General features: G+C 49.6%; 12 protein-coding genes across 12 annotated transcripts; 3 read left to right on the forward strand and 9 right to left on the reverse strand.

Moving 5' to 3' along the window:
* Positions 1-79: 79 nt before the first annotated feature.
* On the reverse strand, positions 80-1719 carry cwc2 (active spliceosome conformation promoter CWC2; the record flags this gene model as incomplete). The annotated part of the gene is made up of 8 exons (XM_057122753.1): positions 80-548; positions 613-673; positions 747-789; positions 842-935; positions 995-1052; positions 1107-1131; positions 1190-1268; positions 1334-1719. The coding sequence occupies 8 exons, from the start codon at positions 1717-1719 to the stop codon at positions 80-82; spliced, it is 1215 nt and encodes a 404-aa protein (XP_056988486.1).
* A 288-nt stretch (positions 1720-2007) lies between these two features.
* N7511_000329 (uncharacterized protein) lies at positions 2008-3649 on the forward strand (the record flags this gene model as incomplete). The annotated part of the gene is made up of 10 exons (XM_057122754.1): positions 2008-2036; positions 2102-2130; positions 2189-2203; positions 2257-2281; positions 2335-2656; positions 2713-2822; positions 2883-3028; positions 3098-3155; positions 3213-3377; positions 3442-3649. 10 exons carry the CDS (start codon positions 2008-2010, stop codon positions 3647-3649), a joined length of 1107 nt encoding a protein of 368 aa, XP_056988487.1.
* Positions 3650-3905: 256 nt separating this feature from the next.
* Positions 3906-5270, reverse strand: cpa1 (carbamoyl-phosphate synthase (glutamine-hydrolyzing) CPA1; the record flags this gene model as incomplete). The annotated part of the gene is made up of 1 exon (XM_057122755.1): positions 3906-5270. The coding sequence occupies one exon, from the start codon at positions 5268-5270 to the stop codon at positions 3906-3908; it is 1365 nt and encodes a 454-aa protein (XP_056988488.1).
* A 738-nt stretch (positions 5271-6008) lies between these two features.
* On the forward strand, positions 6009-6828 carry N7511_000331 (nuclear transport factor 2 family protein; the record flags this gene model as incomplete). Its single annotated transcript, XM_057122756.1, has 2 exons — positions 6009-6540; positions 6590-6828. Coding segments are annotated over 2 exons (771 nt in total), but the record flags the coding sequence as incomplete, so codon positions are not given.
* A 104-nt stretch (positions 6829-6932) lies between these two features.
* N7511_000332 (putative C6 transcription factor) lies at positions 6933-9032 on the forward strand (the record flags this gene model as incomplete). The annotated part of the gene is made up of 1 exon (XM_057122757.1): positions 6933-9032. The coding sequence occupies one exon, from the start codon at positions 6933-6935 to the stop codon at positions 9030-9032; it is 2100 nt and encodes a 699-aa protein (XP_056988490.1).
* Positions 9033-9244: 212 nt separating this feature from the next.
* Positions 9245-11076, reverse strand: N7511_000333 (uncharacterized protein; the record flags this gene model as incomplete). Its single annotated transcript, XM_057122758.1, has 5 exons — positions 9245-10038; positions 10094-10490; positions 10570-10648; positions 10701-10843; positions 10927-11076. The coding sequence occupies 5 exons, from the start codon at positions 11074-11076 to the stop codon at positions 9245-9247; spliced, it is 1563 nt and encodes a 520-aa protein (XP_056988491.1).
* Positions 11077-11314: 238 nt separating this feature from the next.
* N7511_000334 (putative DnaJ domain protein Psi) lies at positions 11315-12554 on the reverse strand (the record flags this gene model as incomplete). The annotated part of the gene is made up of 3 exons (XM_057122759.1): positions 11315-11611; positions 11666-12357; positions 12407-12554. The coding sequence occupies 3 exons, from the start codon at positions 12552-12554 to the stop codon at positions 11315-11317; spliced, it is 1137 nt and encodes a 378-aa protein (XP_056988492.1).
* A 1365-nt stretch (positions 12555-13919) lies between these two features.
* cp1 (putative carboxypeptidase S1) lies at positions 13920-15422 on the reverse strand (the record flags this gene model as incomplete). Its single annotated transcript, XM_057122760.1, has 1 exon — positions 13920-15422. The coding sequence occupies one exon, from the start codon at positions 15420-15422 to the stop codon at positions 13920-13922; it is 1503 nt and encodes a 500-aa protein (XP_056988493.1).
* Positions 15423-16768: 1346 nt separating this feature from the next.
* N7511_000336 (putative poly(ADP)-ribose polymerase PARP) lies at positions 16769-18339 on the reverse strand (the record flags this gene model as incomplete). The annotated part of the gene is made up of 4 exons (XM_057122761.1): positions 16769-17643; positions 17709-17987; positions 18045-18158; positions 18240-18339. The coding sequence occupies 4 exons, from the start codon at positions 18337-18339 to the stop codon at positions 16769-16771; spliced, it is 1368 nt and encodes a 455-aa protein (XP_056988494.1).
* Positions 18340-18908: 569 nt separating this feature from the next.
* Positions 18909-19497, reverse strand: N7511_000337 (YbhB/YbcL family Raf kinase inhibitor-like protein; the record flags this gene model as incomplete). The annotated part of the gene is made up of 2 exons (XM_057122762.1): positions 18909-19312; positions 19374-19497. The coding sequence occupies 2 exons, from the start codon at positions 19495-19497 to the stop codon at positions 18909-18911; spliced, it is 528 nt and encodes a 175-aa protein (XP_056988495.1).
* A 284-nt stretch (positions 19498-19781) lies between these two features.
* On the reverse strand, positions 19782-21510 carry N7511_000338 (cytochrome P450; the record flags this gene model as incomplete). The annotated part of the gene is made up of 5 exons (XM_057122763.1): positions 19782-19956; positions 20013-20179; positions 20242-20352; positions 20409-21259; positions 21309-21510. The coding sequence occupies 5 exons, from the start codon at positions 21508-21510 to the stop codon at positions 19782-19784; spliced, it is 1506 nt and encodes a 501-aa protein (XP_056988496.1).
* A 1279-nt stretch (positions 21511-22789) lies between these two features.
* Positions 22790-25113, reverse strand: N7511_000339 (DUF3405 domain-containing protein; the record flags this gene model as incomplete). Its single annotated transcript, XM_057122764.1, has 5 exons — positions 22790-22915; positions 22966-23010; positions 23068-24518; positions 24580-24803; positions 24851-25113. The coding sequence occupies 5 exons, from the start codon at positions 25111-25113 to the stop codon at positions 22790-22792; spliced, it is 2109 nt and encodes a 702-aa protein (XP_056988497.1).
* Positions 25114-25841: the final 728 nt, after the last annotated feature.

A 25841-nucleotide genomic window follows, 5' to 3' on the forward strand; every position in this document is an offset into this window, starting at 1 on the left:
GGAGGTATCGCTGTTATTGTACATGGAAAGAAATCACAAACATCATGAATTATTTGCCGAGCAGCTGGGCATAGCCAAATTAATCGCTGTCGTCGTCGCTGCCATAGGCTACCAATGGTCCACCAACGGCTTTGGGTGCTGCGGTAGTCGTCACGTTTCCATTCAGGCCGCGGAGTGCTGCCACAGCGGAGCTGGAGAAGATGCTACCACCTTGCTGCTCGTACTGTTGCGGTTCGGGAATCGCAGCGGGCTCAATCATCAGCGGCTGCTCTGGTGCTTCCAGTTGGGCGGCTTCCTGGGTTTCCAGTTGACGGGTTCTGGCGTGCCACACATCATCGGGAACGTCGTACCCCTGTAGTCCGAAACTGCCTTCGATCTTCTTGCGCTTCTTGGCTTCGGGGTCTCGGCCTTCAATCTCGGCAACAAATGCTGCCGGGAGAGCTCGGCGCACGGCCTCGGCAGCCTGTTCCTCTAAGCGGCGAGCTTCGCGCTTTTGGGCCATAGGGTTCGGGTCAACTGTTGCCCAGCGAACATTGATAATTTCCTCGCTGAAGGGCGTTTATTAGTACACGGTAAACAATGATAGGATAGAACATGTTGAAGAGTACATACTGGTCTAAGGCTTGCCGAGACATTGCTTCCTTGGCAAATTGTGCATTGGCTTCGTTTGTATCTGATGTTGTTAGTACAGATAGTCCAATTTCCGCCGTGCCAGAAGATCATGGCGGCGCGAGGACAACACTTACAGGTAACAAAGGCCACACCTCTTCCAGTCAACACACGGATGCGCTATCGATATAGTTAGCACGATGTCCGGACATCAGTTGAAGAGTTGACGTACATCGATCTGCCCCCACTCAGCGAAATGCCGGGAAGCAACTTCTTCGATATCATCTGTGACATGGATACGACCAACATAAAGCGTTCGATTTTGGCTTTGAGAAGTTAGCACCGCTAGGTAATCAACCGTTGTAAGGAGGAACATGCGACTCACCGAGAGAATGATCCAACACCAGACATGTCTTCTTTGTAATCGCTGTGACGGTCTCGGCCTAATTTCAAGTCAATATATTGCCCTCGAACATCCATGAAAAACTGATACTAACCGAAACAATCTGTGTTGGGGTTGAACTAAAAGTAAGAACAATTAGAACCAAGTCACCTTAGAAACGACCCAAGGAATCCTTACCAAATCATGAATTGTAGGCAAACGATGCAAATACTCGCACTCGGGGCCCTTAACACAAGTTCCCCAAGCAAAATGAGTGCTAAAACCCAGAATCAGCCAAAGTCCATCGCGACGCGCAAGGGGACTCAGGATCGATAAACCCACCAGAAGAATGAACCAGGCACACGATCAGCGCGCGTGTAGCCACTGTCCCTAGCAACATTGCAACGACCCGGCGCAGGCTTAGAAAGCCCGTACTTGTCATCATTATCGCTGCCACTCTTGTTGTACCAGATGTTGTAGTCACCGCCTGAAGCAGCCGCGGGTTCGGGTTTCGGGGCGGTAGACGGATCGGCCTGGACTCGGGCAGGGCGCTTCTTGCGACGAATGATCTTCTTTGTCTTTTTCACAGGCTCGAGTTGTCCGTCGGCTGGTGTCGCGTCTCCGACGTCGGTTGTTGCCACGACGATTTCTTCGGTGGTTTCCACGGGTTCCGGGTTGGTGTTTGATGCGGGCGCTGAGGGCACCTCGGCAATGGATGTGTCGGCCATGACTGTCAGAGGGTTGAATTGGAGGGAGTCGGCGGTGTTGAGCTTCGTGAGCTTCGAGAGCTTTAGAAAAGTCGACGGGCAGATGCGATTACATAAGGCTTGGCAGGTGCGGGATTTCGTTTTTGGTCGAAAAGATGCGAAGTGCCACTTTTTGATATTCTGCTCTTTGACTCGGTTCTTGCTTTGTTTGTACTGCACTAAAGCAGATTGTTCGTTGCTCTTGTACCGGGCGAGTGCCAGAGAAATTTAGAGTGAATTTGCAGGCTTCAAGCCGCAGAAACCGCCGACATGGTGAACATCACAGAGAAGATCAAGGAGTATGTTTCTCGGACTGCTGCTTGTTCCAATGATCCAGCTTGCTGATATGCCTGCTGTGCTACAGGATTGAGGATGAAATGCGTCGGACGCAGAGTGAGTGGTGAATCCCCAGATATCAACATATATCACCCCGCTAACCAATGCCCCGCAGAGAACAAGGCTACAGGTAAGATGATTTATGGCTATTCAGAGAAGACTTGACCTGACGCTGGAATCCAGAATACCATTTGGGTCTATTGAAAGGGTATAGGTTACCCCAGAAACTCCAATTTGAACCCGAACTAACACTACCACCAGAAAGCTTGCCCGTTACAGAGCCCAGCTCCTAGAGCCAGTAGGCGGTGCCGGCTCTGGCGGTGGCCTGGGATTCGATGTCAGTAAGAGTGGTGATGCGCGTGTAGCTCTTGTCGGCTTTCCCTCCGTCGGAAAGTCCACCTTCTTGTCCAAGATCACCAAGACAAAGAGTGAGGCTGCTGCCTACTCTTTCACCACATTGACTGCCATCCCCGGTGTGCTGGAGTATGGCGGTGCCGAGATCCAAATTCTGGATTTGCCTGGTATCATCGAAGGTGCCTCGGAGGGCAAGGGTCGTGGTCGACAGGTTATCTCGGCCGCGAAGGTGCGTTCAACATCGCTTCTGATAACAGCAAGATACTGACCACTTTGGTGTCACAGACTAGTGACTTGGTCCTGATGATCCTGGACGCCACAAAGCGTGCTGAGCAGCGGGCTCTGCTCGAGGCAGAGTTGGATGCTGTGGGCATCCGGCTGAACAAGGAGCCTCCGTATGCATCTAAATCGTTCTTTTAACTCGAAGCAGAATCACGGTACTAACATGACTCTAGTAATATCTACCTGAAAGCGAAAAAGGCCGGTGGCGTGAAGATCACCTTCTCAACACCCCCAAAAAGCCTAGACGAAAAGATGATTTACAATGTGCTTCGCGATTACAAGATTCTCAACTGTGAGGTGTTGGTGCGAGATGAGAATGGTATGAATACCTTACCCTGCTATGTGAAGTATATCTTCTGCTCGAATCCATACTAATATCGGAGTATAGCCACCATCGACGACTTCATCGACGTAATCATGAAAGATCACCGCAAGTACATCCGCTGGTAAGTATTAGACCAAACACTACTACCTTAAAAGCACAAATTAACAAATTCTACCAGTCTCTACGTCTACAACAAGGTCGATAGCATTGGTCTCGAATTCCTTGATGCCCTTGCTCGCGAGCCTTACACAGCAGTAATGAGTTGTGAACTAGACCTCGGCGTGCAAGATGTCGTTGAGCGAATCTGGAAAGAATTGAGACTGATGCGTCTCTACACGAAAAAGTATACACTGCCTACATTCCACATTCCACACTGAAAGTTGAAACTGACAATATTTCACCTACAGGAAGGGCGAAGAGCCAAACTTCGATGAGGCCCTCATTGTGCGCAGAGACTCCACCATTGAAGATGTGTGTGATCAAATCCATCGCACAATCAAGGACACATTCAAGTATGCTATGGTGTGGGGAGCCAGTGCGAGACATGTACCGCAGCGAGTGGGATTGGGACACATGGTTGCAGACGAGGATGTGGTTTCGATCGTGGCAAAGTAAATTTATGTTAAGCTTGAATGCTTGAAAAGCGATGATAAAAATGTTGATACGATTACAATAAAGTCGAAGGTTGCGTTGTGAATGTCATCGCACACAGTATGAGAAACCAAGTAGAGAAAAGTATCGAATATAAGTATGTTTTAACGTTATTGATTTGATATACCATAAACCTATGAACAAAATGAAATACAAGAACCTAAATGTTCACCCAAAAACAATTGAATATCCAAGCCAACTCCCTCACATGTTATGAAATCTAAACAGCACCGGCGGCGGCAGCAGCAGCGGCAGCGGCAGCAATGTTCTGCTGGCCGATGGTGGGCTGGACGCCAACACGCTCGTTGGGGAGCAAGTCGACCAACAAGGGGCTGGGACGGCTGTCACGCTGGGGGTAGAGACCGGCCTGGCTGTTCTTGTACTTCAAAACGCTGTCGAGGTAGATGTCGAAGAGGTAAGAGGAGTCGAGGGGACCGCCCTTGGCCTCGGGGTGGAACTGGGTACTGAAGATGGGGCGGGACTTGTGGATCATGCCCTCGTTGCTCTGGTCGTTCAAATTGACGAAGTAGGGCTTCCAGTCGGAAGGCAGGGTGGAAGCGTCCACAGCGTAACCGTGGTTCTGGGAGGTGATGTGGCAGCGACCAGTGCTGAGGTCCAGAGCGGGAATGTTGTGGGCCCGGTTTCCGTACTTAAGCTTGATGGTGCTGGCACCGGCGGCGAGAGCAAGGAGCTGGTGGCCCAAGCAGATACCAAAGATGGGGATCTGAGAGGTCTCCATCAGACGCTGGAGGTGGAAGACGGTGTCCTGGCAGTGGGTGGGGTCACCGGGACCGTTGGAGATGAAGACACCATCGAAGTGGTGGGCGACCTTGTGGATGGGGTAGTCGAAGGGGAAAACAGTGACACTGGAGCCACGGTTGACGAGGCTACGCAGAATGTTCTCCTTGACACCGCAATCGAGGACGGCAACGTGGGACTGGGGGTCGGCAGCGCTGATGTGGAAGGGCTGCTTGGTGCTGACCTGGCGGACCAAGTGGATTTGCTCAGGGTCAGTGAAGGCCTCATCCTCGTTGGCATCATACTCCTCGCCAACAGTGATACGGGCCAGGGAAGAACCCTGCTCACGGAGGTAGGTAACAATGGCACGGGTATCAACACCGGAGATGGCAGGAACACCCTCACGGGCACACCACTCTCCCAGAGACTCAACAGCAGTCCAGTGACTGTACTGCTCGGCCACATCGGCCACAACAACACCAGCAGCCTGGAGGTTGGGGGACTCAAAGTACTTCAACAGACCATTGGGGTCCTTCTCAGCGGAGGGGACACCGTAGTTTCCGATCAGAGGCTGGGTGAAAACCAGGATCTGACCACGGTAGGAAGGGTCGGTCAAGGACTCGGGGTATCCAACCAGCGAGGTGGTGAAGACAGCCTCGCCGGAGATGTTGGAACGAGCACCGAAAGACTTTCCGCTGAAGATAGGACCATCACGAATGGTGAAGGTGGCAGGCTCCATAGCCGCACGCTGACGCACAGTAGCCATGAAGCGAACCTGAGCAGGACGCTTCATGGCAGCGAGAGCGGAAGCCCTAGGGGGCATTGCCTTGAAGAGATTGAAGATCATTTTGTATAGTAATTGAGTGTAGAAAGCGAGGTTGAAAGCGAGAAGCTATTCAGTTGATGTTGGCTTTCCAAAGGTGGTCCGAGATGTAGTCCTGGGAGGTGAAGATCGAAGGTGCCAAACACATAGACGCGACTGAAAACTAGCAGTCAGGATATGGTAGAGAAAAATGGAGATGCTATTTAGCAAAACATGGGGAAGTTTGGAGGTGAGACTTGGGAAGTTGGAGAGGAAGAAAAGTGGAAGGAAACGAGGATTTTCACCTTTGAGTCAGCGGACACGTGCTTTCACCGACTTTGCCGGATTCAGCCAATCAGAGGCCAGCAAATTCCGCTATCGGCCTTGTTATGTAACGATCGACTGAAATCCACAATGAGATCAGAGATAGACGATGATAGGCGATGATAGACGAGGATAGTCAATGGGAGAAGTCAGAAAGAAACGGAAAAGAAAGAGATATCGAGAGAGGCGACTCGCTTTTATATGCCCACAAGCCATTGTGCGCTATCTACACCGCACTGTGGAAACTTGCAGTAGCTTATGCACTCAATTGGATCCATTGCCCTCGACAAGCTCGCAGTTTTAGACACGTTCCAGCCCTGGTTGGTAGGGTTGTGACACTCACTAGCATTTTGTGTCAGGAGTCGAAGCAACGTTGATCAAAGGCAACCCTACGGTAAATTGCTGAGATAGATGGTATATATAAAAGGGTAAGTGAGAACACCCATAATGACCCGGCAGACCTTAGCTATGATCACCTCGCGATATATCCTTTGGACCCTGGCATGCATGCCTGCAGCTACGTTTGGCCGGTCACTCTTCAGGTTGTTTGGCACTCAGACCGCTCTACACGATCAATCCAAGTGTGATGGCACAGGAATCGTCGATCCAGATGGCCATTGTAATGGCACTGGAATAGTGGACGACCCAGCCCCGCATGGACGAGAGGGCTTCAAATTTGAAAATCCCTCTTCCAAGTGCCAGTATGTGTCCCAAATGCACATCTGGGACTCCTTCAAACACCTGGAGAAGGACATGAGTAAGTTGTTTACGCTGATCCACAAAGACGTGGACTTCACCGTCGTCGGGCACCACCCGATCGCCGGCCACTACCACGACCTGCTGCACTTTTATGTCAATGCTCTGCGTCGAGTCAGTATGTTGTTTATGGACCATGCAGAATTGTTTGAGATCCACCCGCAGGGTATCTATGGCGGTTGTAACAGCGAATGGTCGGTACAGGAAATCCAATTCAAGGGCGTGATGAACTCCGGTGGGGATGGATATCCTCCGAGCTCAACCGCATTGCTGACCTGTCACAGGCGACAAATTCGACATCATCAATGTGTGGTTCACTCGGTGGGATGAAGGCCAAATGGTTGAGATTCGGACGTATATCGATGCACCGAAGATCATGGATGCGCTGCACAAGAATGAAATCTGGTGGAATGGCACGACACTGCGGGACAACCTGCTTTACATGCCGGGACCCGCGGGGATGCCTGACTTGAAAGAAATTGAACAGCTGCTGGGATATCCCAATGGCAGCAAATATGATTGAAGAAGAAGAGGAAGAAAAAAGGAAGTGAGGGGAGATAGTGTAAATTGCTTGGCGACATTAACATTAATCTTCTTCACCTTCGCAATGTTCCCCGTAGTTCAACCATGTCCGAGTCAACACCTCGTAAGCGGTCTCGTCTCGCCTGCACTTCGTGTCAGTCGCGAAAGCGCAAATGCTCAGGAGGACAGCCCTGTAGTACGTGCGCCCAAATTGGCGGAGAATGCCAGTACAATGCGCGCAAAAAACGTCTGTACCGAGCCAATCGGTCACTCGATGAGCGTCTAGATGGCTGGCCCGTTGACCTCACCAATCCCAGAGCTGTCAGCGATGCAGCTCAGACTGCTGCTTTTCATGAATCCGACGTGACCAATTCCATGGCGAACTCTGGGGCTGCGTTCGTTCGCAAACTCGGGTTACGAATTGACCCTGCGCGTGCACCGCGATTGCACTTGTTCGCATGGAATGTGGGAAAGAGGCGCACAGCTTCATCTATGTCCTCTTCGCTCCCCTCAATGAACGCCTCAGCGTCAGCGTCAGCACCAGCAACTATCACTAAGATCGTGTCACCGGAGGAGATGCGGCGGCTAGCAACAATCTACTTTGAGAAAGTCGACCCATGCTATGCCTTCTTGGATCGCAAGAAAGTCTTCATGGGAATCACTAAGCGTTGGGAGTCTCCGCAATCGTTGATCGACACAGAATATCCATACGATGCCGTTCTATGCGGTATCGCCGCCTTCGGATATCTATTCTCACGACGCGACATCATATCCCATGAGCTACAACTCATTGAAACGGCACGCAGTATCTTAGATAGAAGTGTCCTTGCTGCAGAAACACCTTCAGTCGACACAGTGACCGGTTGGGTTCTACGCGCCTCCTATCTCCGCATGACAGCTTCCCCGCACGCAGCATGGATGGCCAGCTGCACCTTGATGCATCTCATTGAAGCTGCAGGTCTACACCTGCAAACCCCAGACCCAGAAACAGCAGGTCTTCTCCCAGCATCACCAGCCGAAACACAGACCAGCTCCGATAGCACAGAAACACAATCACCCAGCGACCCAGAGACTCGTCGTCGCCTCTTCGGCATGGCTCGACATCTCAATACATGGACCTCGTTCGATCTAGGCCGCTCGCGGATTATTTTGCAAGGCGCAACAGCCATTGCCCAACTTCAAACCTCAACTCAAACATCAGCCCATCTCCATCTTCACACCCAAACCCAAGGACAAGGACCAGCAACAGTACCAGCATCAGCATCAGTACCAATTCAAACAAACCGCACTCAGCCTCGCGCCGACCTTTTCCAGCTCCTCCCCCTATCAGAAAGCCTAGACCCAACAAACACCCCAGATCTCCTCACAGCCCTAAAACAAGTCCTCTCCCTCACATACACAGAACCAAGCCTAATACTAGTACAAAGCAACCTAATGCTCTGCATCTACCGCCGCATACGCGCTCAATCAACGTCCCCCTCCCCCTCTCCATCCAACCCCCAATCCCAATCAAACACCCACGCAAACACCAATTCCACAATCCCCCCAAATCTCCTCACAAGAATCTTAAACCTAGCGTCTCGCTCCCTCCGCGCCGCACGCGAAATGGTAGCCCAAACCTGTCCCTGGCATCAAGTAGCCAACGTCCCCTTCCAAGTGGTATGCTCGCTCCTGGCCATTGATAACCGCGCCTCACTGGCGTTACTGGGTGATGCTATGCGCACGCTGAGGGAGGTTATGGGGGCGTATGACACGGCTTCGATGCGGGAGGCATATTCAACGGCTTATTTGCTTGTTGCTTTGCATCAGAGGCGGAAGGAAGATGATACTAGGGCTCTTGCGGAGGTCTTGAGGGTTAATGCTCCTGCTGTTGGGTGGGTTGGGATTGATGATGGGATCGAGGAGGGTATTGAGCATGAGTATGAGCATGAGCATGGGCAAGAGCAACAGCAAGAGCAAGAGAATGAGGGTGGAGATGGAGATGAATATGAAAATGGCAATGGAAATGAACAGCAGAGTCTACAGACTCAGGACTCAGACCAGAGCCGGAATCAGGTGCTTGATGGGTCTGTGGCGCCTGTTTCTGATGCTGAGTTCTCGTGGTTAGGGGATCTGATGATTGATATGCCCAGTTTGCAGAACTTTGATCTGGAACAATTTCTTTTGACGGATGTGCCGTGGCCAATACCCGAGATGGGGATTTGAATTGGAAATAACGTTAATTGGAATACAGATGATACAATGGTGATGTTAATGGTGTTATATGATACGGTTGGAAACTTCTATATGGAAAATTGCTACAATAACGCCCAACTCCATGTTCATAAAATGCTTGGGGAAGGAAACCGAAAGACCCTTCAAACACGAAATCAGAATGAATCAAAATCGCTAGTCCAATGTGAAACGTAATGCGACATTCATTCCTTCTTATCATGCACAGTCTTCGATGGCTTCGATGCAGTACCAGACGACCAAGCCACCCGAGCAAGGCGCCACAGTACCCAAAAGAAGCCAAGTGTGATAACCGCACAGGTTCCCAGCTCAATATTCTTGGACTTGAACAAACCTTCATCGTCAAGGTGCAAAACAGGGACCTCGATATCCTCTACAAGACGCCCTGAGCTAGGTTGAAGCTGGTAGAACATGGTTCGCGGACCGAAAAGACCATCCCAGCCTAAATTAGTGCGGTCGAAGGGATTCACGCCCATCTTAGTTCCTTCCTCTGAGGTGCATGCCCAGAATACGACTGGCCAAGGAACATGTGCGGTACGGTATCCAGTTTCTGATGGTGGGAGGTATCGGAGGTGCAGAGGGACTGTGGCTGTCCAATTCGAGGAGTCGACGGACTCCTCAAGTGGAATGGCTAGCTCGAGGAGCCAGGTTGACCCCCAGCGGTCGACGACCCAGTCTGGGGCTTCGAGGTCCATCTCGCCTGACAGGGCGCGGAGGGCTACTAGGTTGTGTGACTCGAGGAAGAGATTGTCTGTTGTTCCAAGCTGGTATTGGTCTCCGAAGATGGTAGATGGGAGGGTTAGATATGTGTGCAGTGCACAGGTTGCCTCACTTGGAGCCGGTGGTCGTTTGAGAGATGATCGGGGCATAGAGATGGACATTGTTGGATGTAGACCTGTTGGGGGAGCAAAAGAGACTGTGTAGGTGGCAGGCTCCAGTAGAGGCTGGTGTCGGGAGGGGAACGAGAACATGGTGGGTTCTGTGTGATCATTAGTCGAGCTATTTCCCTAGACGGGGAATTGACAGCCACATACTTAGCTTCTTGTCCTCTCCAACGACAGCCAAAAGGCCACCCATCTTGATCTCTTCCGGCTCAAGACCCGGCTCGGCGCCTAGGATACCGATTTCAAGCTGGCCAGTCGAAGAAGAAGGCTTATCAAGCTGCTCTACCCAGCCGCCCGGAGGTGGATTGGTCCAGAGACCAGACACAGTCAAGGCGTGAGAAATGCTATCATAGTCTACATCTACCGAGTCTGCCAACAGAAGCGAATCGGCACGAGCATGGCACTCAGTAGCATCCTTGCTCTGCACGCAAATAGAGTCTCGGATCCATTTACTCAGAGATTGTAGCGACTCCAGGCGAGTATGGTATTGGAGGGAAGCCGAGGAAGCGAATCTCGTCGAGAGAAGTGGGGGTGTAATGAACGAATCCTGAACAGCGCAATGGAGGTTAATTTCAATATATCAGAAATTTATGGCAGGAGAAGTCTTCTGGACAGAGCAAGCCCACCTTTGGCGTCGAACAATCCTTATATTGAGCACCTTCACCAGGTTCAACGATAGTGCGGAGCAGCGAGCACAATGTCTCCCTATACCCAGTAAGCAGCCACACTTTGTTCCACAATAAAGACCCAAGCTCACGGAAATTCATCTGCATTTAATGGAGTATAATGCACATGCAGACCGGGTGAAACCCGGCTGACGAAGGGTGCGACGGCATCGTAGGACCGCTCAGAGGCCCAGCGGAGGTGGAGCTCATGGGATTGCTCGAGGATGGCGCGTAGCTAGACACCACAGAAGAACAATCATGTCAGAGAATTTGCGATTATTGCGATGTCTTTGAATGAAGCAATGTGCTCTTGCTCACCTCTGTTGGCAGCTCGTCCAGTCCGACCGTGATGCGGTCCTCCCGCGCGGCGTCTAGGTTGCGGACAGACAAATGTTTGCTGGTTAAGACAGCTTGCTCAGGCTCAAATGGCGCATTGACGCGCTGGACATAGGTGATCCGTCGTTTCATGATTGAGGTTTGTAGTTGATAGCACTCTTGGAGGGAAGAGTCAACAGAGGTCACATCTCCAAGGTGTTTCTCCGCATCTTAATCGGGTTAGACTCGGTGCATTACGATTATGATCACATGTTCATTAAAGTGCAAGTATCTACAGTTCAGCTCTGTCATAAACATTCATTTCCTTGTCGTTACTCCGAAGATCACTCGCTCCATCCAACGCCAGGTATATGCTAATTCACAAACAATTTTAAGGTAAGACATCCTTGATAAGGTCTTTTTGGGATGACGTCAGGCTGGTTGGGAACTTGACGTTGACATGGACCACGAGGTCTCCGCGCTCGCTGGGATTCTTGGAGATCACCATACCGAGGCCAGGGTAGTGCTCCTCATGACCAGGCTGGGTTGGACCGGGCTTGCTGACGCGGATGGACTTGCCGTCAATGGTCTTGACGATACGCTCCCAACCAGTGAGTGCTTCCTTGAGGCTGAGATCGACAGTGGTGACAAGGTTATCACCGGAGCGTTTAAAGGTTGGGTGGTCAAGCTGTGATCAATTAGTATAGTTCGTTCACATTCATAGGGTAATGGTATCACTCACCTCCTTCACAATCAAATGCACATCTTGGCGGCCACCTTCTTCTTGGTCTCCAATGTTGCGGTACTTGATCTTAGAACCAGCACGCAGTCCAGGCTTGATGTTGGCTTCCAAAGTAACCTCCTGGGTGGTGCGTTTGCCCATCCTATCAAAGGCTTTGCTCTTCGTCTTGACTTTCTTGGAGACACCCTTGAAGATCTCCTCCAGAGTAAGCGGTAGATCCTTCTCAATGATAGTAGGCTCAGGTGTAGGAGCACGCTTAGGCTTCGCGTATCCAGCTCCCGGGCGGCTTCTGCCAAATCCGGCGCCGCCGCCACCACCACCAAGGCCTCCATTAAGCATGGAGAAAATGTCATCATCATCAAAGCCGCCCAGTCCACCTCCACCTCCACCTCCACTTCCACCACTGCTCTTGGCGAAGTTGCGGAAGATGTCGTCGGCATCACTGAATCGGAATCCGTTGGCACCTCCGCCTGTACCAGTGGAGAAATGGAATGTGCGACTTCCGCCTCCGCCGGGCATGCCACCGAAATTGAATCCTCCAGGCATGCCTCCGTCGAAGCCAGAAGCACCTCCGCCCCCACCTCCAGGAGGCGGTGGAGGGGGTCCGCCGCGCATCAGGTAGTCAAGGCCATATTGGTCGTAGACCTTGCGCTTTTCAGGGTCGGAGAGGACTTCGTATGCTTGTGAGACATCTGGTCAAATGTTAGTTGGGTATCAATGCGGGGTAGACGTGGCACATACCTTTGAATCTCTCAGCGGCATCGGGATTGTCTTTGTTCTTGTCGGGGTGGTGCTTCAGTGCAGCCTTGCGGTAGGCCTTCTTGATTTCATCTTGTGTGGCATCAGGCTTGACGCTCAAAGCATCGTATAGCTTCGTCTCGGAAACCATAGTGCGGGGTTGAATTGAGTTTTAGGATCAGGAGGCGATCCAGGGAGCGCCCGCCGTTGGAGCTGCAGTCTTAAAAGAAAAATGCGATGTCTGACAAGGAAAAAGGATCCAGAGTGAAAGAAGGTGCGGTGTACTTGTCGAATGACGTAGAAGGTTCGCGGGTATGCAGGTTGCGGGGTTGATTGGAATGCCTTAGTGCTGATATGGGGTGATCAAGTGAAATGAGAGGAAATTGAAGAGAGCTAAAATATGAATGGCGCTCTGGGAACTTGAATGTCAGGGATCAAGACTAGACTCTCTCCAAGTCAGTGACGTGTGACGTCGTCGTTGGCGGGTCGAACGTTCTCGAAGCTTCGACGCCCTACAGCAAGCCGATCAACAACATACAAGGTAGGGATCAAATGAAATTTATCTGCAGATACTATCTTTAGTCGCTTTACGGTTATTTAAACGCACCTTCAGAGGGTCTAGCTGCGGCATCAAGTAGGAAGATCCCGCGATCTATAACATCATAGCCCCACAATTATGTCAGTTGCGGCAGTACGGCAGTGTGCAGCCGCCAGCAGCTCAAAAGGCCCCAATACCACCTTGGTTATCGCTTCGAATAGTTGACTATTACCTTTCTTTCACCTTTTAGGCTATTTAGGGAAAGGATCATTTACATCAATGAGAAAACAGGGAGAATTGAGAGAGTGTGTGCTACTTCTTTGTTATATCTTAAAGTCGAAGATATTTCTAGGGATATTCTATAGCTTTACATAGTTCTGGACCTTTTCATAGAAATCTCTATTCCGTTGTAAGCTCTTCTAAGATGTCTCTTTTTATATATTCTAATTCTCTTCTTATCTTCCACTTCAATCTTATTCTCACTTAATTAATGATTACGCCTAGGTATATTGATCTAATAGTATACTGGCTTATTTTAAGCTAATTATAAACGATCATGTATCAATACCTAGGTACAACGTTATCCTACCTTCTAAGCCTTAGTAAACGTTGAAAACTAAGCCAGTCGTACGGTATATGTACAAGTAAATAGAACCATTGAGTTAAGTTACAGAGCCAGTACACTTAGATACAGTTGAGCCTCTAGGAAAGATACAGCATTAATAAAAAATTCATGACAGAAATAGGGGCACGGGCCTTTTGAGCTGATGGCGACTGGACACTGCCGTAGTCAGTGTCGTTGCTAGCCCTACCCGACTTACAGATGAAGTATGCACTGAACTCAATTCATGTGCGACGACAGCCCACGGAATCACCTTGAGGCAGCGGAGATCATAATGTAAGTATCAAGAGGAAATGTGATTTATTTGCATTATGACTCCTCGTATCTCCATGTACATTGTAGCGTTATCTAGTCTACTAGGACTTCCCACCAACAACCACCCAATCCTCAATTAGTGCGGTCCCATTTTCAACAGCCTTGATCTGCTCATCAGTGCATGTTGAACCAAGAGAAAGGATATAGCAAAGCGGCCCAGGACTCTCAGGAACATCGTTCTTGATATCCCAAGTCGACTCCGGGCCATTCGTGGCATATGAGGTATTGTGAGCAGTATTGATTTTACCCGTAGCAAGATCACGGTTGAAAAGTGAACGATGGAAAATTTCATACGCAGTTTGAGGCTGGTAAGCTGGAACTTCATGACCAGCTTCGTAGACCCGGGTGAAGGAGAAGTTTCCATGCTGACGGACTTGACCGCCAATGTAGGACGAGTTCGTGTGGAGGGGAGTGTAGCCCGCATCACGGAAATTGGCAGCTTCGGCATGCTCAACTAAAAGACTAACTTCCTCACCACCGATCCAGTTGCAGGCGTAGTCACGGTCGCCGTAGACGAGGGCAACCTTGATACCGGAGTCGAGGACGTACGCGATATCCTCGAGATAGCCGCGCACATCTGAGCGTGGGTAATCGCCCGTTGAGGAAAAGGCGTAGTAGACACCATCGTTCGATTCAGTGAAGTTGATTGGGACGCCCAGCGCGCCTTGGACCCAGTGCTGGTTCAGCCAGCCGAGGAAGTATGGTTCTGGGAAAGGGTCCGGGTTCTTGTGTGCAATGTCGTAGTAGCCACGGTCTGCGTATTCCAGGTATACTCCCTCGACGCTGTTACTGCAGAAGCTGTCGGCCTTTTGGCATGCCTTGTTGACTGTTTGATTGGTGCCGTACATTTGGGGGTCGCCCTCAGCAGCCAAGGCACGGCACTCTGTAATCAAGTCCTTGCATCCACCAGGCCGACTCCAGGCGTGCATGGCTTGATCATAGATGGTTTTGTTAATGGTTTGAATGTCGTAGGTGTTGTTGTAAGCCATCTGAACATAGGAGGGCTCCTGCACTAGAAGATCGACGCAGCCGTTGATGATACCAAGGGTATCCAAGTGGATGTAGTGCGAGTCTTCCGGGTTATGAATGCTGCCGTTGGCAATTTTCTCATTCTGCTCCTGGAAAAAAGCCGTGAACGATGGACCATAGCGACCGCCGTAGGACTCGGTCCAGATGCTAACCCTGTCATCATGAGGCTTGTATTCGGGGAACTCGCTGAACCAAGTCTGCGCGAAGTGCCAGAGAGATCGTGCCGAGTTTTCGGTACTGTTGGCTGTCGCCGTCTTCTTCTGACTGGTGGTCGTACCAACGTAGAAGGTGTTGTTCTGCTCAGGCACTCCGTGAGTCCACTCAGACAGGTTCCATCCGCCGGTGACTTGGTCGAAGGTACCGTTTGTCGGCACATCATAGCTGAAGCCAACTTGATTAGGCTGATCAATGTACAGCATGTTCACGTAGTTGTTCCACGACCAGGGGTTCAACTCTGTCGAATTAGAATCCGCGTTCACCTTGCAGGGTCCATTTTCTTGCATGAGACCAATCATAGAGGAACTTCCTGGTCCGCCATTCATCCAAATGGATAGAGGCGCGTTCTTTGGATCATGACGAGATTCAAAGAACCAGAAGAAAGTGTTGATGGGGTACTTCTGATCAACATGCACGTCGTCCAAGGACCCTGGAGGTAAATGAACGTATCCGGAGTACGATCTCACTCCTGGTGTAGTCTCACAGATTTCAGGCTGTACAGCTTGTCAGTAAATGAGAGCAATTACAGAGGGAAATGATCACAATTCTACCTCTTTGTATGAAATCTTGACACCCTTATGATGCTTCGACTCAACCACCTTCAATCCTTCGGGTGTCGGCGGAAAATACTGGGCAGCAGCAGCTGCTGCCAAAGAAGTGACGACGTAGCATGAGAATATCATTGTTGAAGCCAAGATCCATGGAGAGGGGAAGCGGACTACCTTATAAGTTCCCTCATATGTCGATCACCTGGGGCAGATGTGACGATAACGGAATCAGAGCGCCAAGACATCTTTGCCTGAAACCCCCCTACTGACTCCCAGACATCTTTATTGGTTTCACTCACTAGATCATGCATGAAGAACTGCAATATCTAATAATTGGTTCGGGCCACCGACGGAGCTAAGGACACTGTCACATTCTACTTCCTAATCATTTTCTCAATCTGAGCCCGCCTCTTCCCAGCCCCCCCCCCAACCTCCACCTCATGCCTACACCCTCACATGGAACAGATACTGCAGACGAACCTGAGCTGAATCCTTGACAACATATTCTGAGTGATGAAGCCTGGTCTCTTGTGTTTGCGTGAAGGGAACTTCCAAATCCGGAATCTGTGTTCCCACAAAGTCTTCATGAATACACCCAGCATCGCGCCATTTCGTATGAATAGTTGCTCCCATAAGGAATTGTGAAAGACCCGCATCGGAGCTGCCTAGCTCGACTTCGCACAGCGACAACAGGGCGTCCTTCCCTCCCTGGCAGTAGCCTAATGATTTAGTAGACATGTCGGCAAAATAGATTCCACTACAAAATGCCTTTCCACTGGCACTGCAGATTCCGCTATAATGCAGACCTTGGCTTAGAATCCCCGCAAAGTTGATTGTCGACGAGCCATGCCAAAGGAGTCGCCGATCTCCTGTCTTGGATGTGTTTTTCTTCTCCCACTGGATGAAGTTCTCCGCCTCACCTGGCCGCTTCACGCGAAAAAGACCAACAACCTGCTAAAGCCAAGAGTCAGAGCGAAGGTCTCAGGGAATCAAAATAGGATTTACTTTGATTTGGCACGGATGGACTTTTCTGGTCGATCCATGGAGGTACTTGCAAAGCTCCGCATATTCCACGGACGTCTCATCCACTAGAAATGTCAGGGTTGGAATTCTTGTCTGGCCAGAAAGAAGGGAGAACACCACGAAACCATCTCACCTGGGGTCAACGTTGCCAGACCAAGCGCATGCGATATTTGACTCCTTGTCAATGCCTTTGTCAAATTCTTTTGTCCCACGATGTTGCTGGCAGTGTGGAGCTTGAGTGCCAAATCGAGACTCAACAGCTCATCCTTGGTTGGCTTGAGCTGTTGGCCCACCATCATGAGGACAGAGTACAGGCTTTGTAAGTGTTTGACTTGCAGATCGTAGGATTTCAGAGCATCTCCTTCAAGCACCCTGATCTTTCTCAAAAGTGCAATCGCAGCTTGAAGAGCGTAACCATCGGAATCTTGCATGAGATACATCTTACGACCCCCGCTGCTCATTCTGTTGGAAATTTGATCCAAAAGACCATTCTCAAAGATGAGACTCAAAACCCTCTCAACGCTGTCAGCCAATTTGTGATTCTCACTGACCAGAACCAGAGGCTGCTCAAGTTGAAGTTCCACAAACACATGTTTCTTGTCATCTGTTGGAATTTGGTTTCGACATTTCCAGTCGAGACCGCTGAGTTCGCGAAATCTTTTCTTGAAATCGTCTTTGGCATGGTTTAAGTCCCGATAAACCTTTTTGTCATGGAGAACCGTATGTTTAGCTGAAGTATCCGGAATCTCACGCTTAATTTCATAAGAGATATAGTTGCAGTAATGGGATTGAGCGATAGTTTGGAGTCGAACGCAGCAATGGGACTGAGTGATGATTTGGAGTCGAACGATGGAAGTCTCCTGAGGCTTGTCTGGGTGAGCAATACTGTTGATAAGTGTTGCATCCCAAATCTCCCCAGAATTATCCATCCAGACCGACCTCGTTTTTCCTGTTTTGAAATAAACCTTAGAAAAAACACCACCTTGGTACACGAAGGACAAGATGAGTGCTTACGTGATTTGTACTTCATGACCACGGATTTATCCACCAGAGCAGTGAGCTTTGCCAGTTTGGATTGGTCCTCATCCCTGACCTTCTTCGAAGGGTGCGTGTCTTCGTCGACGGAGGTGGATTTTCGCGCACGCTTCTTGTCGGTTAAGTCAGTGACCTTAACATCTTTGCTTTGCAGCAAACTGTACTGCTGGACTTTCTCGGGACTTTTGTTCTCAATGCTCTTCAACAGCCAGTCCACGTTGACAAGGTGACAGTCTCCTGACTCTATGGCCAGACCAACTGAGAACAGAATGTATCATTAGCTACCTTATGGTTTATTGTCCAGCTCTGAATTACCTTTTGTCAATCCTTTCTTGATGCCAGCCTGTGTGGTGACAAGATGGGTGCATTTGCTTACATTCCTGTCGGTGTAAATGGCACCGCATTTCTCAACCATCTTCTGAATCTGGCCTATTAATCGTAACATTGATTGCATCAGTGGGATATTATACTTGGATTTTGTTTGAACAAGGAAGGCAGGAGGTTACTGACTATGCATTAATCCAGGAATATTGCCACTGGCCCCAATGACAAGACCCTTCATACTTTTCGTCAGCTTGTCTGTTTCTTTATCAACTTTCTTGTCAGACATTGCAAAGAGTAGCGGGACTGAGTCCCTAAGAGAACGCAAAGATTTTAAGCTTGATGAGCAGGCGAGAAGACAGAAAGATGAAGAGAAATCTAGGTCGACAAAGTATCAAGAGGTATAGAACCCTGCCGTTTCAAATAGACCATGACGATGTTTGAACAAACAAAGAACAAAGAAGTTGTCCTGGGATGCAAGTCGAAAAGATTCTTTGATGTCGAACCTTATAGGAATGAACCCAATAAGACACCCTTCAACTAATTTTGATGTAGGAGCTGTTCCATGCCATTCCATACAACAGGAAGCACAATAATTGCACGTACCCACATTCTAAACTCCATGAGAGTGACTTTGAATGCTCCAAATTGAGAGAGAGATAGACTCAAATAAAAGGCAAAAGTGCTATTAAAAAGCCATGTTGATTTTGATTTGAATACAGCAAGGTAGCACACATGGGCTGACGGTCAAATAGAAACAGAGCATGTGGACGCTCTACAAACAAGACTTAATTAAGGTAAGAAACGCCATAATACCCTGAAATTCGTGTGCCACATAATGGAGTCGACGACAATGCCCTAGTTGCTCGTGAAGTAGTTGAAAGCGACAGGGTCCCCGAGCTTGATCTTCTCGGCCCAGGCATCGAAATCATAACGAATTCGACCCATGTTACCCAGTGGCTTTCCATCAGCAGGAGCATGGTCCTTGTGGTTGAAGCCGGCAGGCTGCTCATACAGGAAGAAGATGTAGCGGTGGGGAGAGCTACCAGGAGGAGGAGCCGGGCCGATGTAGTTGGCGACAAAGGGTGCGTCAAATTCGAGCGCAGATGCGTCGCCAACCTTGACCTCGGGCTGGATCCAGTGCAGGATAGGGCCTAGGAAGGTGAGAGAGGGGAATGGCGCGTCGACATCCAGGCTCACAACCATGTAGGTGCTGGTGGGGGATGCGCCGGCGAAGGTGAGCTTGGGAGGAGCTTGAGCCTCTGTTTCAGGGTCAGTCTTGGTTCAAATGCTTCTGTGCGATGAGTTCGAGATGTGTCTTACCAGAGCGTGGGACATACTGGCCCAGCTGCACGTTCTCGTATTTTCCAACGGTCAGGCCGAGGACCTTTGTCTTGTCGGCGTCGACGAGAGACATGGCTCTCTTGAAGTGGTTGTCCGAAGGCATTTTGGCAGATGGAAGACAAGTGGAAAGTGAAAGCCTAAGCAGGGGAAGACTTGGGAATGAAGTTGAAATAAGGAAGGAAGTCAAGCAACCTTGGAAGTGTCGCGCAACCGAAATAAAGTTGCACAAGCTTTGGGGCCGGACTTAACGGAGTTAGGCGTTATACTTCTTATTTCCACGTGCTTCAACGCTTTTAGATCGAGTTTCTGGTCTTGGAGGTTATTGCGATATGATTCTGAATGACTATCTGATGTATCATGGATCTTGAGCTCGTCCCAGCAAGTGGTTTACTCCTTGACTACCCCAGTCACCATGGCACGCACAGTGGTGTTACCCTCATCAGGATACGGAGTTCCAAAGTCACGCACAAAAGCGATATGCTTCTCGCTTGTCTCAAATAGCTCCATGTCAAAGCGACGAACAAATGTTGCTAGCACAAGGAACAATTCTGCATATGCCAAACTATCATTTTTGTTAGCGAGAGTGCAGCAAGCAAGAAAAGAAATTATGCTGCATACTTCATGCCCAAACAATTCCGAGTGCCTTTTGAGAATTGGACCATGAATCTATCCAGTCGCTCTCCCTTTGCAGCAGCGCGTAGCCATCTATCTGGGTCGAAAACGTGCGGATCAGGGAAAATCTCGGGGTCTGTGAGAACGAAGTAATTGGTTTGGCTCACCCGTGTCTGTTTTCAGTCATGTTAGAGCCATGTGTAAATATCGAGTCTAATGATGGTAATTCTCTCACCCCGGGAGGTATAGTGTAATCCTTGTAGACCAGAGCTTCGGTGGGCGCGATACGTGGGGAGCGAGTGGCAATTCCAGTAGACAAGCGCAAGCTTTCCGAAACGACACCCGACTATTGACACCGGTCAGCAACCACGTCAGTTTTCCATAATATCACACGGGACCGACCAGATATGGCAGCTGTTCAAGCTGATTCCATGTTGGGCGAGAATTAGGAGTGGGCATCACCGTCCGCAGCTCCTCTCGCAACTTCTTTCTAATATTGTCATTGGATATGAGGCGGAAAGCAGCAATGGTTAGTGCCCGAGCAGTTGTCTCAGTGCCACCGAGAATGAGACTGAATCCATCATTGTTCAAGCCTTCTAATTGGCGCAGGTGCTCGGGAATATCCGAACCGGCGATGATCTCCAAGATAGGGCGAGGCTTGGAGCCTGACAGCTTGCCATCTAGAAATTCGCTCGTCTGGCGGGTAATGATCGCCTTTTGACTCACTAGCGCATGTGCAGATGCGTCAATCTTTTCAAGCCACCCCAATGGAAGCGACTTCATGATGACTTGGATGATCGGGAAGAAGTATGAGATATGGCCGAACTTGAATAGTCCATTGATTCCGTCTCGGACTTTTTCGTTGAACTCTTCGTGATCAAGGTTTCCACTGTTAATTCCATAGGCATATTTGTGAATGACATCAGATGTTAGCCCAGCGAAGCCAGCATCGAGGGTGACGGCTTTGTGGGATTCATAGGCGCGCTTGAAGTGTTCATCCAATTTGTCGATGTTCTCATGAATCAGATGTTCCATGTTAATGACGGATTGTTTTGAGAAATGCTTTTCCAGATTTGAGCGCTTCTGTCGGTGCTCTTCTGGGGTGATACTTGAAAATGCCGACCCCTTGAGGTCGAACTGAGCGACTAGGATAGCATCCTTCTCCCGTCTGCGCTTGCTAGAGGCGTATATCTCATCATAATAGTTGGAATCCTTGATATGAACCTCGTTAGGAGTGACACGAATGATGGGCCCTAATGCGCGGTTAGAGTGATGATACTCCGGAGGGCGCACGATATTTACCATATACTTTGTGCAGCCTCTCTATCTCCCAAATAAAAGATCCTCCCTTAACCACATTGAAATAGAATTCATAAATGGTTGAGATTGCGGCAAGCTTGGGACCTGGAATTTTGCTGAGAGGGTGGGAATACAGTCGATGTATGCTTTTGGCTAGGAAATAGGTGAGCAGAGCACCTATTCCCAATACCAATAGACCGGCCATAATTATTACCGATCAGCCAGACCCCAGGGTTGAAAAAATTTAAAAGGAATAGAAATATGTGGAAACCATTTTCTTTTATAAGCATAAATTAAGCGATCTATAATGGAGGGGGCGGTTTGTCCACTTTCACACTCAAGATCTTCACGCCGTTAATGCGGCCTATGTGAAACACCAAAATGGACATTGGTCAAATTGGGCTCGGCTGGACTGTCCCGGCCTTCATCCGTGTTGCTGGAGACCTTAGCGCAGAGCGATGTGGCACTAGCCTTAAGCCTCGGTTATTGACGCCAATGATAGTCCAATATCACCTTGACCGGTACTTGGCTGTATGTTGCACGAGTCAGCTGCGACCGAGACCCCTACACATCAGTCCCGCGACATGAAAATGAGGAGTCATACTTACACTGCCGGAAATGCAAGCAGATGTTCAATCTGATGCACATGGCTGCACATGACTGCACATGACTTGCATAAAGATTTTCAGTGCCATGGATGGTTCCCGCTTCCAAACCTTAAGTTTCTATACTCTCTCGCAGCTCTAACTTGTGTGTTCTACTTCCAACCTCCAATCCTATGAACCTTTGTTGACGGCCAATATAGCACAAATCTGAAAGTGAAAGAAATCTACCCGCGACAGAGCAAATTGACAATAGAAATGCAAAATGGCATGTACCTTTGATAGTCGAGAGGATAGCTTTTAGCGCATATTAGACTAAGCACTTGCATTATTACCACCACAGTAAACCACCAATCAAGAGACACCAGATAGTGAGCAATGCGCACGAGCTCGGTCCTCTATAAAGCCCGAATGAGAGGGATAGCAAAACCCAAGGTTTTCTCAATACGGGCCAGGTTCGGCTAAACTGGATAAGTTAATGCGCCCGGGCTTAGGTCAAAATATAGTTAGCCTGATAACGCCAAGGCCAACACATCCCTGCAATCAGCCAATGCCGATTTCAAGGATAAGGGTTAGGAAACGGTGCCGGAGTTGAGGAATCTGAGTACTTTTCTTACGTCATATAATCCAAGTTGGACACCAAGCAAATATTACTTCATGAGCTAGAGATCAAGCGTGCCTCGAACAAGTTTCGTTTCGGAGTGTACGCTTTACTGCCCAAGAAACATAGACCCTAATGAGTCAAGAATCACCATCTTACAGAAGCTATGCACAGCTAGTGTTACCATTACAAGTAGACCAACTTTGTGGTAGCAAAAAGTAGCATAAAATAGGAAAGAAACATGCCTGGCATAGAGGCTGAGCAAACTAGTTAACCAGCCTTCATGTAGCGTCATCCTTCAAAGCAGAATCCGTGACAGGCAAATTGCTCGTTTTCTCAGACTCGGTATTTTTAATGTTATGCAGAAGCATGAACGGGAAACACAATCGACCATTGGCAGATTCATCCTAAAGCACAATTAGAAGCAGTTCCCACGAGAACATAGTCATAAACATACCAAGCTGCCTCCATCATCCCAATACCTCCCAGGACGATATTCAAGCTTCATCAATTATCAGCAACAAGCTCGCCCAAAAAAGCAACCAACAACAAGACCTACCCGAATCCCATCCAAACGCAACCTCGGATCCGGCCGAAAACCAAGCCACCTCCGAAACAGATCTTCCGCCGTCTGCGTCGCAAACATATAAGAAAAGCGATACCAAAGAAAATCAAACCGATGGTCCCAATTCCAAATACTATCCGACCCACCATTAACATTGTCCACCTCGCCCCGATTAAACATCCTATCCATTTCCCGCGGACTCCACAACCCATCCATATACATCGGATGCGGAACATAAACAGCCTTATAGCCATACAGCAAAGCCCACGAAGGCGCCGACATCTCCGACGCAAATGCCTCCCCCCGTCGCCGCTGCGCATTATGCATCTCCAGCAACAACCTCCTAGACAGCCGCCACTGCGTGATGACCGACGCGCGGCGCGGAATATCCGCCGACACATTCCAGATCATATTAGGGAACGTCCATGATGTATTCCTCGGATCGAAGATAGGCAGGAAGGTGATCAGATCGGCCTCTTCCCCAACGCCCCATTTGAAGTTATCCTTTTCAGGCCGAGACCCGGGTGGCGGCGTTGGACCGGCTGGCTGGATCCCCTCGTGCTGGACGGGCCCCCAGATACTGTGCTTGCCGCTCATTGCGTTGGCGATTGTTTGCGAGAAGTCGGCGTAGGTGCCGTGCACGCCTGGCGTGTAGAAGTGGGCGTTTCGTTCCCAGAGGTACTTTCGTGGTTGTTTTCTGGCGAAGTCGATGGCTTGTTCGAGGAAGTGGTATGTGTGGCCGAGGACTCGGTTGTCGAATTCTAGTTGCCAATAGTAGTCGAATTCGGGGTACATCTGGGCGAAGACTTGCAGGGCTTGGAGGTGCTGGTAGATTGCGCGGTGTTCGTTTATCTTTGGGTACCATTCTGCCAGGAGGTGTTCGCTGAAGAGGACTGTCATATTGCGGAACTCGGATGGCACGATTCGTTGTTTGAGTGCTCGGACTGCGTCTTCGTCGTTTTTGAGATCGATTGATTCGTCGTGCACGTCCACCATGAAAAACACCTGGTACTCGGATCCAGTGTGGAGCGCTAGTTCCATGATCAACGAGCGGAGGTATTGGGTGTGACTGGGGGTCCATCGCATTGTTTCCGAGGCACGCAGGACAACGGCCGAGCGTGTCTTGTATGAAAGACCGGCGGGCTTGCTCGGGATGCTCATATGTTCTCCGAGAGTTGGCGGGTAGAGGGAGAGAATGTGCTGCCCGTAATGCTGGTCTGGTCGATCGGGGCGATAGCGTTCGGCGTTGCGTTCGTAGCATTGTGATTGAAGATAGCCCCAGTTGACATTTGTCCAGAGGACTCTGCTGGGCCTTTCGAATCCCGAAATCGCAGCGTCGTTGTTTTCGTCTATTCCGTAGGGACCGTAGCGAGCATAGCGATCTACACAGACATCCTGGTCTAGACCGACGGCCTTGTGAGATCCGAACATGGCAGCGGGGAATCCTGCAAGAAAAAAGAGGTGCTTAACAGATGACTGGATTTGAGGATTCTCGCCAGTAGATACCCTTCTGTGTCCCACGGTAAACAGACATCATATCCTCACTACTGCCGCGATCCAAATCCCTCCCGCGAGGCCCACGGCAAGCCTCGAAACTTCCCGCCCATGTCTTATGCCATCGAGGAGTGTTGTAAGCAGGATAGGGATCGTAAATAGCCGGCTTGGGGTGCTCGGTAGAGCCGTTCTGAGTCGTTAGAGTGAGGATTCCTCCCTGGTAGAACCTATTCTGTCTGTGACTTTATTAGAGGTGGGTGCAATAACAGATATGGCCACATACGGCAAGTCATTAAGAGTTCCCTCTCCCTCAGGCTCATCGGACGGATCGTTTGAGGATAGAACCACGTTGATATCAATGTCGGAATAAGTGGGATCGACGAATTCTCCGGGATGCAGGACGTTGGACTCCTTTGGTAAGGGCAGAGGCAGGAGATCCAATGGAGCGGGTATGTCCTTGTGTGGAGGGGGAAGTCGAAAGTAGAGGAAGAATAGAAGAGAGCTGGTAATGAGACATGGTAAGATACCAGAACGGAATCGAATCATTTCGTGCTATTTAGCTGCTGGTCATGGAAAACTTGATGCTAGCATGCTCAGTTGGGTAGTCGGCGTACTGGAGAGTCTTTGAGGGGGAACACACTCTCGATATCTGGTGCTAGATTGGCAGACTCGAGAGAGAATATATCACTCACTGGCTTTCCTCGAGATACAATACCGACTGTCATATGTGGACATGACGAGACCATTCGTCATTGAGAGGTGATTTCTACAAGGGAACTAGATTCCCCGGTCTATAATCCCAGTTGGGTTACATGCTACCGAGGGGCCTCTAATAACATTAACCTAGAGCATGGAATGATTCGGAGCTCTTGTACCCTGCGAAAAAGACATACCTACGCACAGTACATCTACTTAGGGCTAGCGATCTCCACAACAGACCCGAAAGAGGTAATTACAACCAACTAAACATTCAGATACAATGAACCGGAACAAATAGACTATAATGACCCAAAAGAGTGTATTGAGAGTACCAAACCCAGGATATAATGCAGCCGAATCAAGCCCCCCTTCGACAAACGGATCGAAGACCCCCCAACCGAGCCAAAACCCAGCCAGAAACCAAAACCGTAGAAGAACACCAAGATTCTCCCACACGCTGAAATGCAAAACGCTAAAACAAAACCCAAAACCCATGAGATGAGATAGATGAATACTAAAAAGGAGAGTATTTTTCGAAAATGAGCGCAGAATGGGACTCACGATGAGCCAGATGC

The sequence above is a fragment of the Penicillium nucicola genome (assembly GCF_028828085.1).
Source record: "Penicillium nucicola strain IBT 29836 chromosome Unknown utg000001l, whole genome shotgun sequence".
NCBI classification, from domain to species: Eukaryota; Fungi; Ascomycota; class Eurotiomycetes; order Eurotiales; family Aspergillaceae; genus Penicillium; species Penicillium nucicola.